General features: G+C 58.0%; 1 protein-coding gene across 4 annotated transcripts in view; it reads right to left on the bottom strand.

The window, feature by feature from the left end:
• Window positions 1–16,650, bottom strand: part of TUB (TUB bipartite transcription factor) — a 158,061-nt gene that overhangs the window by 76,504 nt on the left and 64,907 nt on the right. Inside the window, exon 1 of one of the 4 annotated variants that reach the window (XM_069738361.1) lies at window positions 1,126–1,469. The exons of the other annotated variants lie outside the window; for them this stretch is intronic. Within the exon in view, the coding sequence (XP_069594462.1) occupies window positions 1,126–1,163 (38 nt within the window). The 5' untranslated portion in view covers window positions 1,164–1,469. Of the gene's footprint in view, window positions 1–1,125; window positions 1,470–16,650 lie in introns of those variants that run through there. 4 annotated transcript variants of the gene reach the window in all.

The following is a 16,650-nucleotide window of genomic DNA, read 5'->3' as shown; positions in this document are numbered from 1 at the left end:
CGGGACAGGTCGGCGCGGTACCTGGACAGGTCGGTGCGGTACCTGGACAGGTCGGCGCGGTACCTGGACAGGACAGGTCGGCGCGGTACCTGGACAGGACAGGTCGGCGCGGTACCTGGACAGGACAGGTCGGCGCGGTACCTGGACAGGACAGGTCGGCGCGGTACCTGGACAGGACAGGTCGGCGCGGTACCTGGACAGGACAGGTCGGCGCGGTACCTGGACAGGACAGGTCGGCGCGGTACCTGGACAGGTCGGCGCGGTACCTGGACAGGACAGGTCGGCGCGGTACCTGGACAGGTCGGCGCGGTACTTGGACAGGACAGGTCGGCGCGGTACCTGGACAGGACAGGTCAGCGCGGTACCTGGACAGGACAGGTCGGTGCGGTACCTGGACAGGACAGGTCGGTGCGGTACCTGGACAGGACAGGTCGGCGCGGTACCTGGACGGGACAGGTCGGTGCGGTACCTGGACAGGTCGGTGCGGTACCTGGACAGGACAGGTCGGTGCGGTACCTGGACAGGACAGGTCGGTGCGGTACCTGGACAGGACAGGTCGGCGCGGTACCTGGACGGGACAGGTCGGCGCGGTACCTGGACAGGACAGGTCGGCGCGGTACCTGGACAGGTCGGCGCGGTACTTGGACAGGACAGGTCGGCGCGGTACCTGGACAGGACAGGTCAGCGCGGTACCTGGACAGGACAGGTCGGTGCGGTACCTGGACAGGACAGGTCGGCGCGGTACCTGGACGGGACAGGTCGGTGCGGTACCTGGACAGGTCGGTGCGGTACCTGGACAGGACAGGTCGGTGCGGTACCTGGACAGGACAGGTCGGTGCGGTACCTGGACAGGACAGGTCGGCGCGGTACCTGGACGGGACAGGTCGGCGCGGTACCTGGACGGGACAGGTCGGTGCGGTACCTGGACAGGTCGGTGCGGTACCTGGACAGGACAGGTCGGTGCGGTACCTGGACAGGACAGGTCGGTGCGGTACCTGGACAGGACAGGTCGGCGCGGTACCTGGACGGGACAGGTCGGCGCGGTACCTGGACGGGACAGGTCGGCGCGGTACCTGGACGGGACAGGTCGGTGCGGTACCTGGACGGGACAGGTCGGTGCGGTACCTGTAGGGGATCCAGTCAGACTGGTGCTTCGAAGTCATCGCTCCTCACAGCCGAGGGCCCGACCCTCCGGGACACGAGAAGGCGGCGGGACCCCCAGCACAGCTCGGCCATGTAGCCTGCAGCATCTTCCGGGGTCTGTCCCAGCCGGGGAAGGTCCGGGGGCAGCCGGGCACCGGGCGGGATGTGGCCGCTACAGCCGCCTCCTGAGGCCCCGATGGAGCCGCTCCGCCCGGTCCTGCTGCACCATGATGCTCAGTCCGCTCCACCTGCGGCAGCGACAGCATCGAGTGCGTTCATTAAGGAGCAAATCCACAGCAGCAGCCACAACCCCCGGTGATGTCATCGGCCAGTCACCAGCTGCCTGCAAAACCCGAGCTGGAGCCTGCAGGAGGAGGAGAGGGCACCGGAGCCCTGCAGGAGGAGGAGGAGAGGGCACCGGAGCCCTGCAGGAGGAGGAGGAGGAGAGGGCACCGGAGCCCTGCAAGAGGAGGAGGAGAGGGCACCGGAGCCCTGCAGGAGGAGGAGGAGGAGAGGGCACCGGAGCCCTGCAGGAGGAGGAGGAGTGGGCACCGGAGCCCCTGCAAGAGAAGGAGGAGGAGAGGGCACCGGAGCCCTGCAGGAGGAGGAGGAGAGGGCACCGGAGCCCTGCAAGAGAAGGAGGAGAGGGCACCGGAGCCCTGCAAGAGGAGGAGGAGAGGGCACCGGAGCCCTGCAGGAGGAGGAGAGGGCACCAGAGCCCTGCAAGAGGAGGAGGAGAGGGCACCGGAGCCCTGCAGGAGGAGGAGGAGGAGAGGGCACCGGAGCCCTGCAGGAGGAGGAGGAGAGGGCACCGGAGCCCTGCAGGAGGAGGAGGAGGAGAGGGCACCGGAGCCCTGCAGGAGGAGGAGGAGGAGAGGGCACCGGAGCCCTGCAGGAGGAGGAGGAGAGGGCACCGGAGCCCTGCAAGAGGAGGAGAAGGAGAGGGCACCGGAGCCCCTGCGGGAGGAGGAGGAGTGGGCACCGGAGCCCTGCAAGAGGAGGAGGAGGAGAGGGCACCGGAGCCCTGCAGGAGGAGGAGGAGAGGGCACCGGAGCCCTGCAAGAGGAGGAGGAGGAGAGGGCACCGGAGCCCTGCAGGAGGAGGAGGAGGAGAGGGCACCGGAGCCCTGCAGGAGGAGGAGAGGGCACCGGAGCCCTGCAAGAGGAGGAGGAGGAGAGGGCACCGGAGCCCTGCAGGAGGAGGAGGAGAGGGCACCGGAGCCCTGCAAGAGGAGGAGGAGGAGAGGGCACCGGAGCCCCTGCGGGAGGAGGAGGAGAGGGCACCGGAGCCCTGCAAGAGGAGGAGGAGGAGAGGGCACCGGAGCCCTGCAAGAGGAGGAGGAGTTGAGGGCACCGGAGCCCTGCAAGAGGAGGAGAGGGCACCGGAGCCCTGCAAGAGGAGGAGGAGGAGAGGGCACCGGAGCCCTGCAAGAGGAGGAGGAGAGGGCACCGGAGCCCTGCAAGAGGAGGAGAGGGCACCGGAGCCCTGCAAGAGGAGGAGCAGGAGAGGGCACCGGAGCCCCTGCGGGAGGAGGAGGAGAGGGCACCGGAGCCCTGCAAGAGGAGGAGAGGGCACCGGAGCCCTGCAGGAGGAGGAGGAGAGGGCACCGGAGCCCTGCAAGAGGAGGAGGAGAGGGCACTGGAGCCCCTGCGGGAGGAGGAGAGGGCACCGGAGCCCTGCAGGAGGAGGAGAGGGCACCAGAGCCCCTGCGGGAGGAGGAGAGGGCACCGGAGCCCCTGCAGGAGGAGGAGGAGAGGGCACCGGAGCCCTGCAGGAGGAGGAGGAGAGGGCACCGGAGCCCTGCAGGAGGAGGAGGAGAGGGCACCGGAGCCCTGCAGGAGGAGGAGGAGAGGGCACCGGAGCCCCTGCGGGAGGAGGAGGAGAGGGCACCGGAGCCCTGCAAGAGGAGGAGGAGAGGGCACCAGAGCCCCTGCGGGAGGAGGAGGAGAGGGCACCGGAGCCCCTGCGGGAGGAGGAGGAGAGGGCACCGGAGCCCTGCAAGAGGAGGAGGAGAGGGCACCGGAGCCCCTGCAGGAGGAGGAGAGGGCACCGGAGCCCTGCAAGAGGAGGAGGAGAGGGCACCGGAGCCCCTGCGGGAGGAGGAGGAGAGGGCACTGGAGCCCTGCAAGAGAAGGAGAGGGCACTGGAGCCCTGCAAGAGAAGGAGAGGGCACCGGAGCCCTGCAGGAGGAGGAGAGGGCACTGGAGCCCCTGCAAGAGGAGGAGAGGGCACCGGAGCCCTACAGGAGGAGGAGAGGGCACCGGAGCCCTACAGGAGGAGGAGGAGAGGGCACCGGAGCCCCAGCAAGAGGAGGAGGAGAGGGCACTGTGCCCCGGAGCCCCTGCATGAGGCGGCTGCGGACCACTGGAGGCCTCAGTATACCCCTGTACGTTCACCGCTGGCCCCCACTATTCCAGATGTTCCCCGTCGCGTTTCCGTCGGTATCGCAGCCAGACCCATTAACCCTGCAGGCTCCGTGTATGAACAGATGAGCAGAACGTCACCTCCGGAGCAGAACTCAGCAATTCCATGTAAGGGGCACTTATTTTGCAGGGTCATTGCATGCCGTCTAATATAAGTGGAGACCCCTCTTCTGGAACAGTTGGATGTCGCTATCTGGGGTGGGGTGACTGCAGGTGACCGGTGGCAGCGGTGGGATGTTGCGGAATTGTGCAGGTAACAATCCTTCCTCTCCTGAATGAAGCCACCTCTTGGGTTCCGCGTTGTCATGGAAACTCATAGAACAAATCCCCATCATCACCAGTCACCAGATGATCGCTAATAATAACCCACCCCATAGTAACACCTGAATGGAGGCTGCTCCTCACATGTCCACACACTACAGGTGTCTCCACCAGGGCGGCGATGTCATCCAGTGCATTCCCCAGAAATATCTGTCCCAGAGACGCCCGGTGGGTGACAACCACTGAGAGCCGCCATGACAGAGCAGCAAAGACCCGGGGACAGATGTCACCACTGGACCCTGCAAGACAACCATGCGACCCATCGAGCGACCCATCGAGCCACCTACGTAGAAGACATCGAGCGACCCATCGAGCGACCCATCGAGCGACCTACGTAGAAGACATCGAGCGACCCATCGAGCCACCTACGTAGAAGACATCGAGCGACCCATCGAGCGACCCATCGAGCGACCTACGTAGAAGACATCGAGCGACCCATCGAGCGACCCATCGAGCCACCTACGTAGAAGACATCGAGCGACCCATCGAGCGACCTACGTAGAAGACATCGAGCGACCCATCGAGCGACCCATCGAGCGACCTACGTAGAAGACATCGAGCGACCCATCGAGCGACCCATCGAGAGACCCATCGAGCCACCTACGTAGAAGACATCGAGCGACCCATCGAGCGACCTACGTAGAAGACATCGAGCGACCCATCGAGCGACCCATCGAGCGACCTACGTAGAAGACATCGAGCGACCCATCGAGCCACCTACGTAGAAGACATCGAGCGACCCATCGAGCGACCCATCGAGCGACCTACGTAGAAGACATCGAGCGACCCATCGAGCGACCTACGTAGAAGACATCGAGCGACCCATCGAGCCACCTACGTAGAAGACATCGAGCGACCCATCGAGCGACCCATCGAGCCACCTACGTAGAAGACATCGAGCGACCCATCGAGCCACCTACGTAGAAGACATCGAGCCGGCCTCTACCAAACTATTGGAGCAATGCACATGGAGGGACGCAGACTGTTCCAGCACGGGGCAGCGGTTACCTCTATATATTATTGCTGTGTATTATTAGTGATTTGCTCGCTCATCAGTTCATTCTCAGGGATCAGTGTTTCCATTCAGTGACAGTAAGCAGAGGAAGACGAGCAGGCTGGATGTGTAGCTAAGGCCAGACAGGAGATGGCTAAGGGTACCTTCACACATAACGATATCGTTGCTTTTTGTGACGTAGCAACGATCCCGCTAACGATCTTGTTATGTGTGACAGCGACCAACGATCAGGCCCCTGCTGGGAGATCGCTGGTCGCTGGGGAATGATCAGGACATTTTTTTTGGTCGCTGATCACCCGCTGTCATCGCTGGATCGGCGTGTGTGACGCCGATCCAGCGATGTGTTCACTTGTAACCAGGGTAAACATCGGGTTACTAAGCGCAGGGCCGCGCTTAGTAACCCGATATTTACCCTGGTTACCATTGTAAAAGTTTAAAAAAAACAACAACAACAAAAAAAACACTACATACTCACATTCCGATGTCTGTCACGTCCCTCGCCGTCAGCTTCCCTGCACTGTCAGCGCCGGCCATAAAGCAGAGCGGTGACGTCACCGCTGTGCTTTACGGCCGGCGCTGACACAGTCAGTGCGGGAAGCTGACGGTGGGGGACGTGACAGACATCGGAATGTGAGTATGTAGTGTTTTGTTTTGTTTTTTACTTGCGGCCCTGCACTTAGTAACCCGATATTTACCCTGGTTACCCGAGGACTTCGGCAACGTTGAAGACAGTTTCAACGATGCCAAAGTCTTTCCCCGGATCGTTGGTCGCTGGAGAGAGCGGTCTGTATGACAGCTCCCCAGCGACCACACCACGACTTACCAACGATCACGGCCAGGTCGTATCGCTGGTCGTGATCGTTGGTAAGTCGTTTAGTGTAACGGTACCTTAAGGGTACATGTAAAGCACTCATCCTATCAATCTCATCTGTACCTCAGGAGCCTCCAGCCATTGTGCTCCCGGCCACTAGGCCCATTGTGTGGATGGAGATTAAGTAGATAAAGGCACGGATGATTGACCTCGTGGAGACCAAAACATCCAACACCGCGGAGACACAATCACGTGTTTCTCAACGCAGTGATCCAGAACACTGCCCCCAAATATGCACATGCATGTAGAGGAGCTGCGGAGACACCATCACGTGTTTCTCAACGCAGGCAGTGAATAGCCAGGCCTTTCCCCGGGATGGAACAACCAAGGGAAGGGCAGCATCCAATAAAGGAAAACATCCAATAAAGGAAAACCACCTATGCCAAGCATGGTATCCATCCACAGACAGCTGTTTCGGGGGTTTTGCCCCTCATCAGTGTGGAGTAAGAAACTGGCAACAATATCGTTGCAACGTCACGCTTTTTGTGACGTAGCAGGACCTGTTGAAGTGTATTAAGCACGAAACGGCCGTCGTCCGTGTGTGTTCACAACCCTCCCTGCAGCACGTTATTTATGTCTGAATAAATCTGACGAATCATCACCGGTGAGTGCGCTTCATCTTTTTTTCTGCTTTTTTGAGTTTTATATTTTACTCCAAAAAAGGTAGACAGTGTTTACAGAGGTATAAAAAGATATTATAAAGGAGACAAATTAGATGTACAATACAATTGCAAAATAAAAAAGGATTAAAATTGAATAGAACACTTACAGGTCTTTATGTCATTGCATCATCATGGCTGGCCGTGTGCTGAGGAGGAAGATGAGCATATATCCAGATGCATCACCTCTGTATAGCAGCTAGACCCCGGACAAAAGACACACAAGACTCCTGTTTCACACAGTTATTTCCTAGCCTAAAACCAAAGCTCTCCCTCTGTGGTGACCTCAATTAGAGGCTGAAACCTCCCCTTTACTTAGAATTATGAAAACTACTCGCTTGTCTCTCACTGCTCTATAATGAACTCTCACGTCCTCTGAAGTGAATTACGCTACGGATTTGGGTTGGCTCCGGACCCGTTAATACTTGGAAGATCGGAGCTGGTGGCAGCAGCATTTGTCCTGTGTGGTTGGGAGGCTTTGTAGCGATGGCAGCATTGATAATTATTGTTCCTGCCTGAGTGGGAGTAGTTATATCGCCCTCGCTGCAGTGTGCCCAATAGCCAATACATAGCAGGCAGCCTTTCTGGCGACTAATTACCCTAGGTGCAGTACCCTGACTAACCTGAGGGTAAGGGGGGCGCCAGAGAGCTGCAAGTTCCAAACTGGAACTGGGAAGTGGGATATAGATAAATCCCCTTCAGAAAGAACCAGGGACAACCAAGCAACCCTGCTCCATGACAAATTGGAGTGGTGGGGATGATAACCTGGAAACCGTGACATATTGGTGGGATCCCTGACATATCCGGTGGGATTCCTGACAGCGGGGCTGTGGGTGGGGAAGTTGCCGGGAGTGTGGGCAGGGCTTTATGTGGTGCCCTGCTTATATATTCATCCTTCTGGGCTTATGACCGGTCACTGATCCCTCACTGACCCGTCTCCTGTTTTACATACTGCATAGAATATTGTTTGGGAAAAAAATCAACATTGATCACCTGCGCTGTAGCATGATATGATGGATAATATGCATGTAGTCACTTGATTTTGTTATATAATTTTGTTGGGGAAAAAAAATTATCTTAATCAAAATGGCGGCAGATGCGCCTGCGCAGTACCATCATTCAGAACTCGATAGCCACTACCATACACTGTTGACATCCCCGAGCCCCCGACATGCTTCACTGTAGACATCACCGAGCCCCCGCCATGCTTCACTGTAGACATCACCGAGCCCCGTCATGCTGCACTGTAGACATCACAGAGCCCCCACCAGGCTTCACTGTCAAAATCACCAAGCCCCCACCATGCTTCACTGTAGACATCACCAAGCCCCCGCTATGTTTCACTGTAGACATCACCAAGCCCCCACTATGTTTCACTGTAGAAATCACCGAGCCCCCCGCTGTGGTTCACCGTAGACGTCACAGAGCCCCTGCTGTGCTTCACTGTAGACGTCACCGAGCCCCCGCTGTGCTTCACTGTAGACATCACTGAGCTCCTGCCGTGTTTTACTGTAGACATCACCGAGCCCCCGACATGCTTCACTGTAGACATCACCGAGCCCCCGCCATGCTTCACTGTAGACATCACCGAGCCCCCGCCATGCTTCACTGTAGACATCACCGAGCCCCCGCCGTGCTTCACTGTAGACATCACCGAGCCCCCGCCGTGCTTCACTGTAGACATCACTGAGCTCCTGCCGTGTTTCACTGTAGACATCACCGAGCCCCCGACATGCTTCACTGTAGACATTACCGAGCCCCCACCATGCATGACTGTAGACATCACCGAGCCCCCGCCATGCTTCACTGTAGACATCACCAAGCCCCAGCCATGCTTCACTGTAGACATCACCGAGCCCCCGCCATGCTTCACTGTAGACATCACCGAGCCCCCGCCGTGCTTCACTGTAGACATCACCGAGCCCCCGCCGTGCTTCACTGTAGACATCACCGAGCCCCCGCCGTGCTTCACTGTAGACATCACCGAGCCCCCACCATGCTTCACTGTAGACATCACCGAGCCCCCGCCGTGCTTCACTGTAGACATCACCGAGCCCCCGCCATGCATGACTGTAGACATCACCGAGCCCCCGCCATGCATGACTGTAGACATCACCGAGCCCCCGCCATGCATGACTGTAGACATCACCGAGCCCCCGCCATGCTTCACTGTAGACATCACCGAGCCCCCGCCGTGCTTCACTGTAGACATCACCGAGCCCCCGCCGTGCTTCACTGTAGACATCACCGAGCCCCCGCCATGCTTCACTGTAGAAATCACCGAGCACCCCGCTGTGGTTCACCGTAGACGTCACAGAGCCCCTGCTGTGCTTCACTGTAGACGTCACCGAGCCCCCGCTGTGCTTCACTGTAGACATCACTGAGCTCCTGCCGTGTTTCACTGTAGACATCACCGAGCCCCCGCCATGCTTCACTGTAGACATCACTGAGCTCCTGCCGTGTTTCACTGTAGACATCACCGAGCCCCCGACATGCTTCACTGTAGACATCACTGAGCTCCTGCCATGCTTCACTGTAGACATCACCGAGCCCCCGCCATGCTTCACTGTAGAGATCACCGAGCCCCCGCCGTGCTTCACTGTAGACATCACCGAGCCCCCGCCGTGCTTCACTGTAGACATCACCGAGCCCCCGCCATGCTTCACTGTAGACATCACCGAGCCCCCGCCATGCATGACTGTAGACATCACCGAGCCCCCGCCATGCATGACTGTAGACATCACCGAGCCCCCGCCATGCATGACTGTAGACATCACCGAGCCCCCGCCATGCATGACTGTAGACATCACCGAGCCCCCGCCATGCATGACTGTAGACATGACCGAGCCCCCGCCATGCATGACTGTAGACATCACCGAGCCCCCGCCATGCTGCACTGTAGACATCACAGAGCCGCCACCAGGCTTCACTGTCAAAATCACCAAGCCCCCACCATGCTTCACTGTAGACATCACCAAGCCCCCGCTATGTTTCACTGTAGACATCACCAAGCCCCCCGCTGTGGTTCACCGTAGACGTCACAGAGCCCCTGCTGTGCTTCACTGTAGACGTCACCGAGCCCCCGCTGTGCTTCACTGTAGACATCACTGAGCTCCTGCCGTGTTTTACTGTAGACATCACCGAGCCCCCGACATGCTTCACTGTAGACATCACCGAGCCCCCGCCATGCTTCACTGTAGACATCACCGAGCCCCCGCCATGCTTCACTGTAGACATCACCGAGCCCCCACCGTGCTTCACTGTAGACATCACCGAGCCCCCGCCGTGCTTCACTGTAGACATCACCGAGCCCCCGCCATGCTTCACCGTAGAAATCACCGAGCCCCCCGCTGTGGTTCACCGTAGACGTCACCGAGCCCCCGCTGTGCTTCACTGTAGACATCACTGAGCTCCTGCCGTGTTTCACTGTAGACATCACCGAGCCCCCGCCATGCTTCACTGTAGACATCACTGAGCTCCTGCCGTGTTTCACTGTAGACATCACCGAGCCCCCGACATGCTTCACTGTAGACATTACCGAGCCCCCACCATGCATGACTGTAGACATCACCGAGCCCCCGCCATGCTTCACTGTAGACATCACCGAGCCCCAGCCATGCTTCACTGTAGACATCACCGAGCCCCCGCCGTGCTTCACTGTAGACATCACCGAGCCCCCGCCGTGCTTCACTGTAGACATCACCGAGCCCCCGCCGTGCTTCACTGTAGACATCACCGAGCCCCCGCCGTGCTTCACTGTAGACATCACCGAGCCCCCACCATGCTTCACTGTAGACATCACCGAGCCCCCGCCGTGCTTCACTGTAGACATCACCGAGCCCCCGCCATGCATGACTGTAGACATCACCGAGCCCCCGCCATGCATGACTGTAGACATCACCGAGCCCCCGCCATGCATGACTGTAGACATCACCGAGCCCCCGCCATGCTTCACTGTAGACATCACCGAGCCCCCACCATGCTTCACTGTAGTTAGGAAGTGCAGCTGGTGCTCTTATGTGAACACTGCCATTAAATGTACCTAGGAACAGTCACTGCTGTTGCTACTTTTTGTGTCCCCCTTGACTTTGCAGTCATGTCTTCAATTTTTTGACCACTTTCTTGACAGCACAAGATTATTAGTGACCTGTTTGGTTTATTGCAAACAGTGGAAAGTTTGAGAATTTTACTAGTAATCTGAATTTGTAATGGGGGAGAGGAGAATAACTTCATTTCATCTGTATATTAAAAAAGGTCTTCAGGATCCTGTATGCAATCCAGGCTGCTCCATCTGCGGAGATACAAGTGCAATTCCTCCAGGTCTTATCTCTTCCACAGCAGCTGAGAGGTCACAGCCATCCACAGCACAGTGCAGTGTGCAAGAGACATACGCCCCCCGCTGGTCAAGACGAGGATGACATGAGCATTAAATGACCGCATGCCAGAGGTCAGGCACACACAGATGCAATGTACCCAAAATACAGACTCAATCATCTCCCTGCCCTGATACATTGTAACAAACTATCAGAGATTTGTGCAGCTAATATATTACCAGGCTGATAAATCTGCAGACTAAATACAACTGTAGCAAATCCTCATCTGTGAGAAGTTCTGGCCTCTGCCAGGGGTGTAACTACAATAGGTGCAGGGGTGGTGATCACACCCGGGCCCTGGAGCCTGAGGGGCCCAAACATCCCTTTGGACCATTAATATTAAAGACCTGCAGTAATTGGGGCCCATGAGCTTCAGATTAGACCACTGGCCTCTGCTTTTGAACATGAAAGATCCCATTCACTGAAAGCAAGCAGAGATCTTGCAAATAGTGAGAATTTCTTGGTGCTGACACATGAAATGTGCGTTGTTTTTCATCGCAGTCAGTAATTCCACATTCCGGTATAATAAAGCTGATTAATTGTTGGGGACGCCCGTGTCCATGGTAACTGCAATTTATCATGGATATTGATTTCTCATATGCTCATCAAAATGAAGCGATTGCCGCTCCCCTCCCCCGAGCACAGTAATATTTCTCCAAGCGTCCGAGTCACTCGCGGAGTCTCAGGATTCATTTCCTGTGGCCGCTGTTATCGGACACATCTCCTCCTGTTATTTCTTCTCCTATAGACAATATCTAACAGTATCATACACCCGCGATGGGAGAATGGGGGTGGGGAGAAATCAATAATATGGAGGGAAGATTGACAGGTGCTGAGCCAAGAGACATTTCTGAACGCATCATCATCACTCATCAATCAACATCACTTATCATCATCACCACTCATGATCGTCATCACTCATCATCAGTCATTATCGTCACAAATCAACATCACTCATCATCATCACTCATCATCACTCATCATCGTCACCAATCAACATCACTTATCACTCATCATCACCACTCATGATCGTCATCACTCATCAGCACTCATAATCGTCATCATCCGTCATCATTATAATATAAGTAGGGACCACACGGCTCTGTCCTGGCCCCAGTGTTACAAGTGGGGACCACACGGCTCTGTCCTGGCCCCAGTGTTACAAGTGGGGACCACAAGGCTCTGTCCTGGCCCCAGTGTTACAAGTGGGGACCACACGGCTCTGTCCTGGCCCCAGTGTTACAAGTGGGGACCACAAGGCTCTGTCCTGGCCCCAGTGTTACAAGTGGGGACCACAAGGCTCTGTCCTGGCCCCAGTGTTACAAGTGGGGACCACAAGGCTCTGTCCTGGCTCCTGTGTTACAAGTGGGGACCACAAGGCTCTGTCCTGGCCCCAGTGTTACAAGTGGGGACCACAAGGCTCTGTCCTGGCTCCTGTGTTACAAGTGGGGACCACACGGCTCTGTCCTGGCCCCAGTGTTACAAGTGGGGGCCACAAGGCTCTGTCCTGGCCCCAGTGTTACAAGTGGAGACCAAAAGGCTCTGTCCTGGCCCCAGTGTTACAAGTGGGGGCCACAAGGCTCTGTCCTGGCCCCAGTGTTACAACTGGAGACCAAAAGGCTCTGTCCTGGCTCCAGTGTTACAAGTGGGGGTACCACAAGGCTCTGTCCTGGGCCCAGTGTTACAAGTGGGGACCACAAGGCTCTGTCCTGGCTCCTGTGTTACAAGTGGGGACCACAAGGCTCTGTCCTGGCCCCAGTGTTACAAGTGGGGGCCACAAGGCTCTGTCCTGGCCCCAGTGTTACAAGTGGGGACAACAAGGCTCTGTCCTGGCCCCAGTGTTACAAGTGGGGACCACAAGGCTCTGTCCTGGCCCCAGTGTTACAAGTGGGGGCCACAAGGCTCTGTCCTGGCCCCAGTGTTACAAGTGGGGACCACAAGGCTCTGTCCTGGCCCCAGTGTTACAAGTGGGGGCCACAAGGCTCTGTCCTGGCCCCAGTGTTACAAGTGGGGACCACAAGGCTCTGTCCTGGCCCCAGTATTACAAGTGGGGGACAACAAGGCTCTTTCCTGGCCCCAGTGTTACAAGTGGGGGCCACAAGGCTCTGTCCTGGCTCCAGTGTTACAAGTGGGGGCCACAAGGCTCTGTCCTGGCCCCAGTGTTACAAGTGGGGGCCACAAGGCTCTGTCCTGGCTCCAGTGTTACAACTGGAGACCAAAAGGCTCTGTCCTGGCTCCAGTGTTACAAGTGGGGGTACCACAAGGCTCTGTCCTGGCCCCAGTGTTACAAGTGGGGACCACAAGGCTCTGTCCTGGCCCCAGTGTTACAAGTGGAGACAACAAGGCTCTGTCCTGGCCCCAGTGTTACAAGTGGGGACCACAAGGCTCTGTCCTGGCCCCAGTGTTACAAGTGGGGTACCACAAGGCTCTGTCCTGGCCCCAGTGTTACAAGTGGGGACCACAAGGCTCTGTCCTGGCCCCAGTGTTACAAGTGGGGACCACACGGCTCTGTCCTGGCCCCAGTGTTACAAGTGGGGACCACAAGGCTCTGTCCTGGCCCCAGTGTTACAAGTGGGGACCACAAGGCTCTGTCCTGGCCCCAGTGTTACAAGTGGGGACCACAAGGCTCTGTCCTGGCTCCTGTGTTACAAGTGGGGACCACAAGGCTCTGTCCTGGCCCCAGTGTTACAAGTGGGGACCACAAGGCTCTGTCCTGGCCCCAGTGTTACAAGTGGGGACCACACGGCTCTGTCCTGGCCCCAGTGTTACAAGTGGGGGCCACAAGGCTCTGTCCTGGCCCCAGTGTTACAACTGGAGACCAAAAGGCTCTGTCCTGGCTCCAGTGTTACAAGTGGGGGTACCACAAGGCTCTGTCCTGGGCCCAGTGTTACAAGTGGGGACCACAAGGCTCTGTCCTGGCCCCAGTGTTACAAGTGGGGGACCACAAGGCTCTGTCCTGGCCCCAGTGTTACAAGTGGGGACCACAAGGCTCTGTCCTGGCCCCAGTGTTACAAGTGGGGACCACACGGCTCTGTCCTGGTCCCAGTGTTACAAGTGGGGACCACACGGCTCTGTCCTGGCCCCAGTGTTACAAGTGGGGACCACAAGGCTCTGTCCTGGCCCCAGTGTTACAAGTGGGGGACAACAAGGCTCTGTCCTGGCCCCAGTGTTACAAGTGGGGGCCACAAGGCTCTGTCCTGGCTCCAGTGTTACAAGTGGGGTACCACAAGGCTCTGTCCTGGCTCCTGTGTTACAAGTGGGGACCACAAGGCTCTGTCCTGGCCCCAGTGTTACAAGTGGGGGCCACAAGGCTCTGTCCTGGCCCCAGTGTTACAAGTGGTGACCACAAGGCTCTGTCCTGGCCCCAGTGTTACAAGTGGGGGCCACAAGGCTCTGTCCTGGCCCCAGTGTTACAAGTGGGGACCACAAGGCTCTGTCCTGGCCCCAGTGTTACAAGTGGGGACCACAAGGCTCTGTCCTGGCCCCAGTGTTACAAGTGGGGACCACAAGGCTCTGTCCTGGCCCCAGTGTTACAAGTGGGGACCACACGGCTCTGTCCTGGCCCCAGTGTTACAAGTGGGGGCCACAAGGCTCTGTCCTGGCCCCAGTGTTACAACTGGAGACCAAAAGGCTCTGTCCTGGCTCCAGTGTTACAAGTGGGGGTACCACAAGGCTCTGTCCTGGGCCCAGTGTTACAAGTGGGGACCACAAGGCTCTGTCCTGGCCCCAGTGTTACAAGTGGGGGACCACAAGGCTCTGTCCTGGCCCCAGTGTTACAAGTGGGGACCACAAGGCTCTGTCCTGGCCCCAGTGTTACAAGTGGGGACCACACGGCTCTGTCCTGGTCCCAGTGTTACAAGTGGGGACCACACGGCTCTGTCCTGGCCCCAGTGTTACAAGTGGGGACCACAAGGCTCTGTCCTGGCCCCAGTGTTACAAGTGGGGGACAACAAGGCTCTGTCCTGGCCCCAGTGTTACAAGTGGGGGCCACAAGGCTCTGTCCTGGCTCCAGTGTTACAAGTGGGGTACCACAAGGCTCTGTCCTGGCTCCTGTGTTACAAGTGGGGACCACAAGGCTCTGTCCTGGCCCCAGTGTTACAAGTGGGGGCCACAAGGCTCTGTCCTGGCCCCAGTGTTACAAGTGGTGACCACAAGGCTCTGTCCTGGCCCCAGTGTTACAAGTGGGGGCCACAAGGCTCTGTCCTGGCCCCAGTGTTACAAGTGGGGACAACAAGGCTCTGTCCTGGCCCCAGTGTTACAAGTGGGGGCCACAAGGCTCTGTCCTGGCCCCAGTGTTACAAGTGGGGACAACAAGGCTCTGTCCTGGCCCCAGTGTTACAAGTGGGGACCACAAGGCTCTGTCCTGGCCCCAGTGTTACAAGTGGGGGCCACAAGGCTCTGTCCTGGCCCCAGTGTTACAAGTGGGGACCACAAGGCTCTGTCCTGGCCCCAGTGTTACAAGTGGGGGCCACAAGGCTCTGTCCTGGCCCCAGTGTTACAAGTGGGGACCACAAGGCTCTGTCCTGGCCCCAGTATTACAAGTGGGGGACAACAAGGCTCTTTCCTGGCCCCAGTGTTACAAGTGGGGGCCACAAGGCTCTGTCCTGGCTCCAGTGTTACAAGTGGGGGCCACAAGGCTCTGTCCTGGCCCCAGTGTTACAAGTGGGGGCCACAAGGCTCTGTCCTGGCTCCAGTGTTACAACTGGAGACCAAAAGGCTCTGTCCTGGCTCCAGTGTTACAAGTGGGGGTACCACAAGGCTCTGTCCTGGCCCCAGTGTTACAAGTGGGGACCACAAGGCTCTGTCCTGGCCCCAGTGTTACAAGTGGAGACAACAAGGCTCTGTCCTGGCTCCAGTGTTACAAGTGGGGGACCACAAGGCTCTGTCCTGGCCCCAGTGTTACAAGTGGGGTACCACAAGGCTCTGTCCTGGCCCCAGTGTTACAAGTAGGTACCACAAGGCTCTGTCCTGGTCCCAGTGATACAAGTAGGAACCACAAGGCTCTGTCCTGGCCCCAGTGTTACAAGTGGGATACCACAATGCTCCGTCCTGGCCCCAGTGTTACAAGTGGGGACCACAAGGCTCCGTCCTGGCCCCAGTGTTACAAGTGGGGTAGAACAAGGCTCTGTCCTGGCCCCAGTGTTACAAGTGGGATACCACAATGCTCCGTCCTGGCCCCAGTGTTACAAGTGGGGACCACAAGGCTCCGTCCTGGCCCCAGTGTTACAAGTGGGGTAGAACAAGGCTCTGTCCTGGCCCCAGTGTTACAAGTGGGATACCACAATGCTCCGTCCTGGCCCCAGTGTTACAAGTGGGGACCACAAGGCTCCGTCCTGGCCCCAGTGTTACAAGTGGGGTAGAACAAGGCTCTGTCCTGGCCCCAGTGTTACAAGTGGGGTAGAACAAGGCTCCGTCCTGGCCCCAGTGTTACAAGTGGGGTAGAACAAGGCTCCGTCCTGGCCCCAGTGTTACAAGTGGGGTAGAACAAGGCTCTGTCCTGGCCCCAGTGTTACAAGTGGGGTAGAACAAGGCTCTGTCCTGGCCCCAGTGTTACAAGTAGGTACCACAAGGCTCTGTCCTGGCCCCAGTGTTACAAGTGGGGACCACAAGGCTCTGTCCTGGCCCCAGTATTACAAGTGGGGTACCACAAGGCTCCGTCCTGGCCCCAGTGTTACAAGTGGGGACCACAAGGCTCTGTCCTGGACCCAGTGTTACAAGTAGGTACCACAAGGCTCTGTCCTGGCCCCAGTGTTACAAGTGGGGACCACAAGGCTCTGTCCTGGCCCCAGTGTTACAAGTGGGATACCACAACGCTCCGTCCTGGCCCCAGTGTTACAAGTGGGGA

The sequence above is a fragment of the Ranitomeya imitator genome, chromosome 9, assembly GCF_032444005.1.
Source record: "Ranitomeya imitator isolate aRanImi1 chromosome 9, aRanImi1.pri, whole genome shotgun sequence".
NCBI classification, from domain to species: Eukaryota; Metazoa; Chordata; class Amphibia; order Anura; family Dendrobatidae; genus Ranitomeya; species Ranitomeya imitator.
This window is presented reverse-complemented; position numbering and strand designations above follow the sequence as displayed.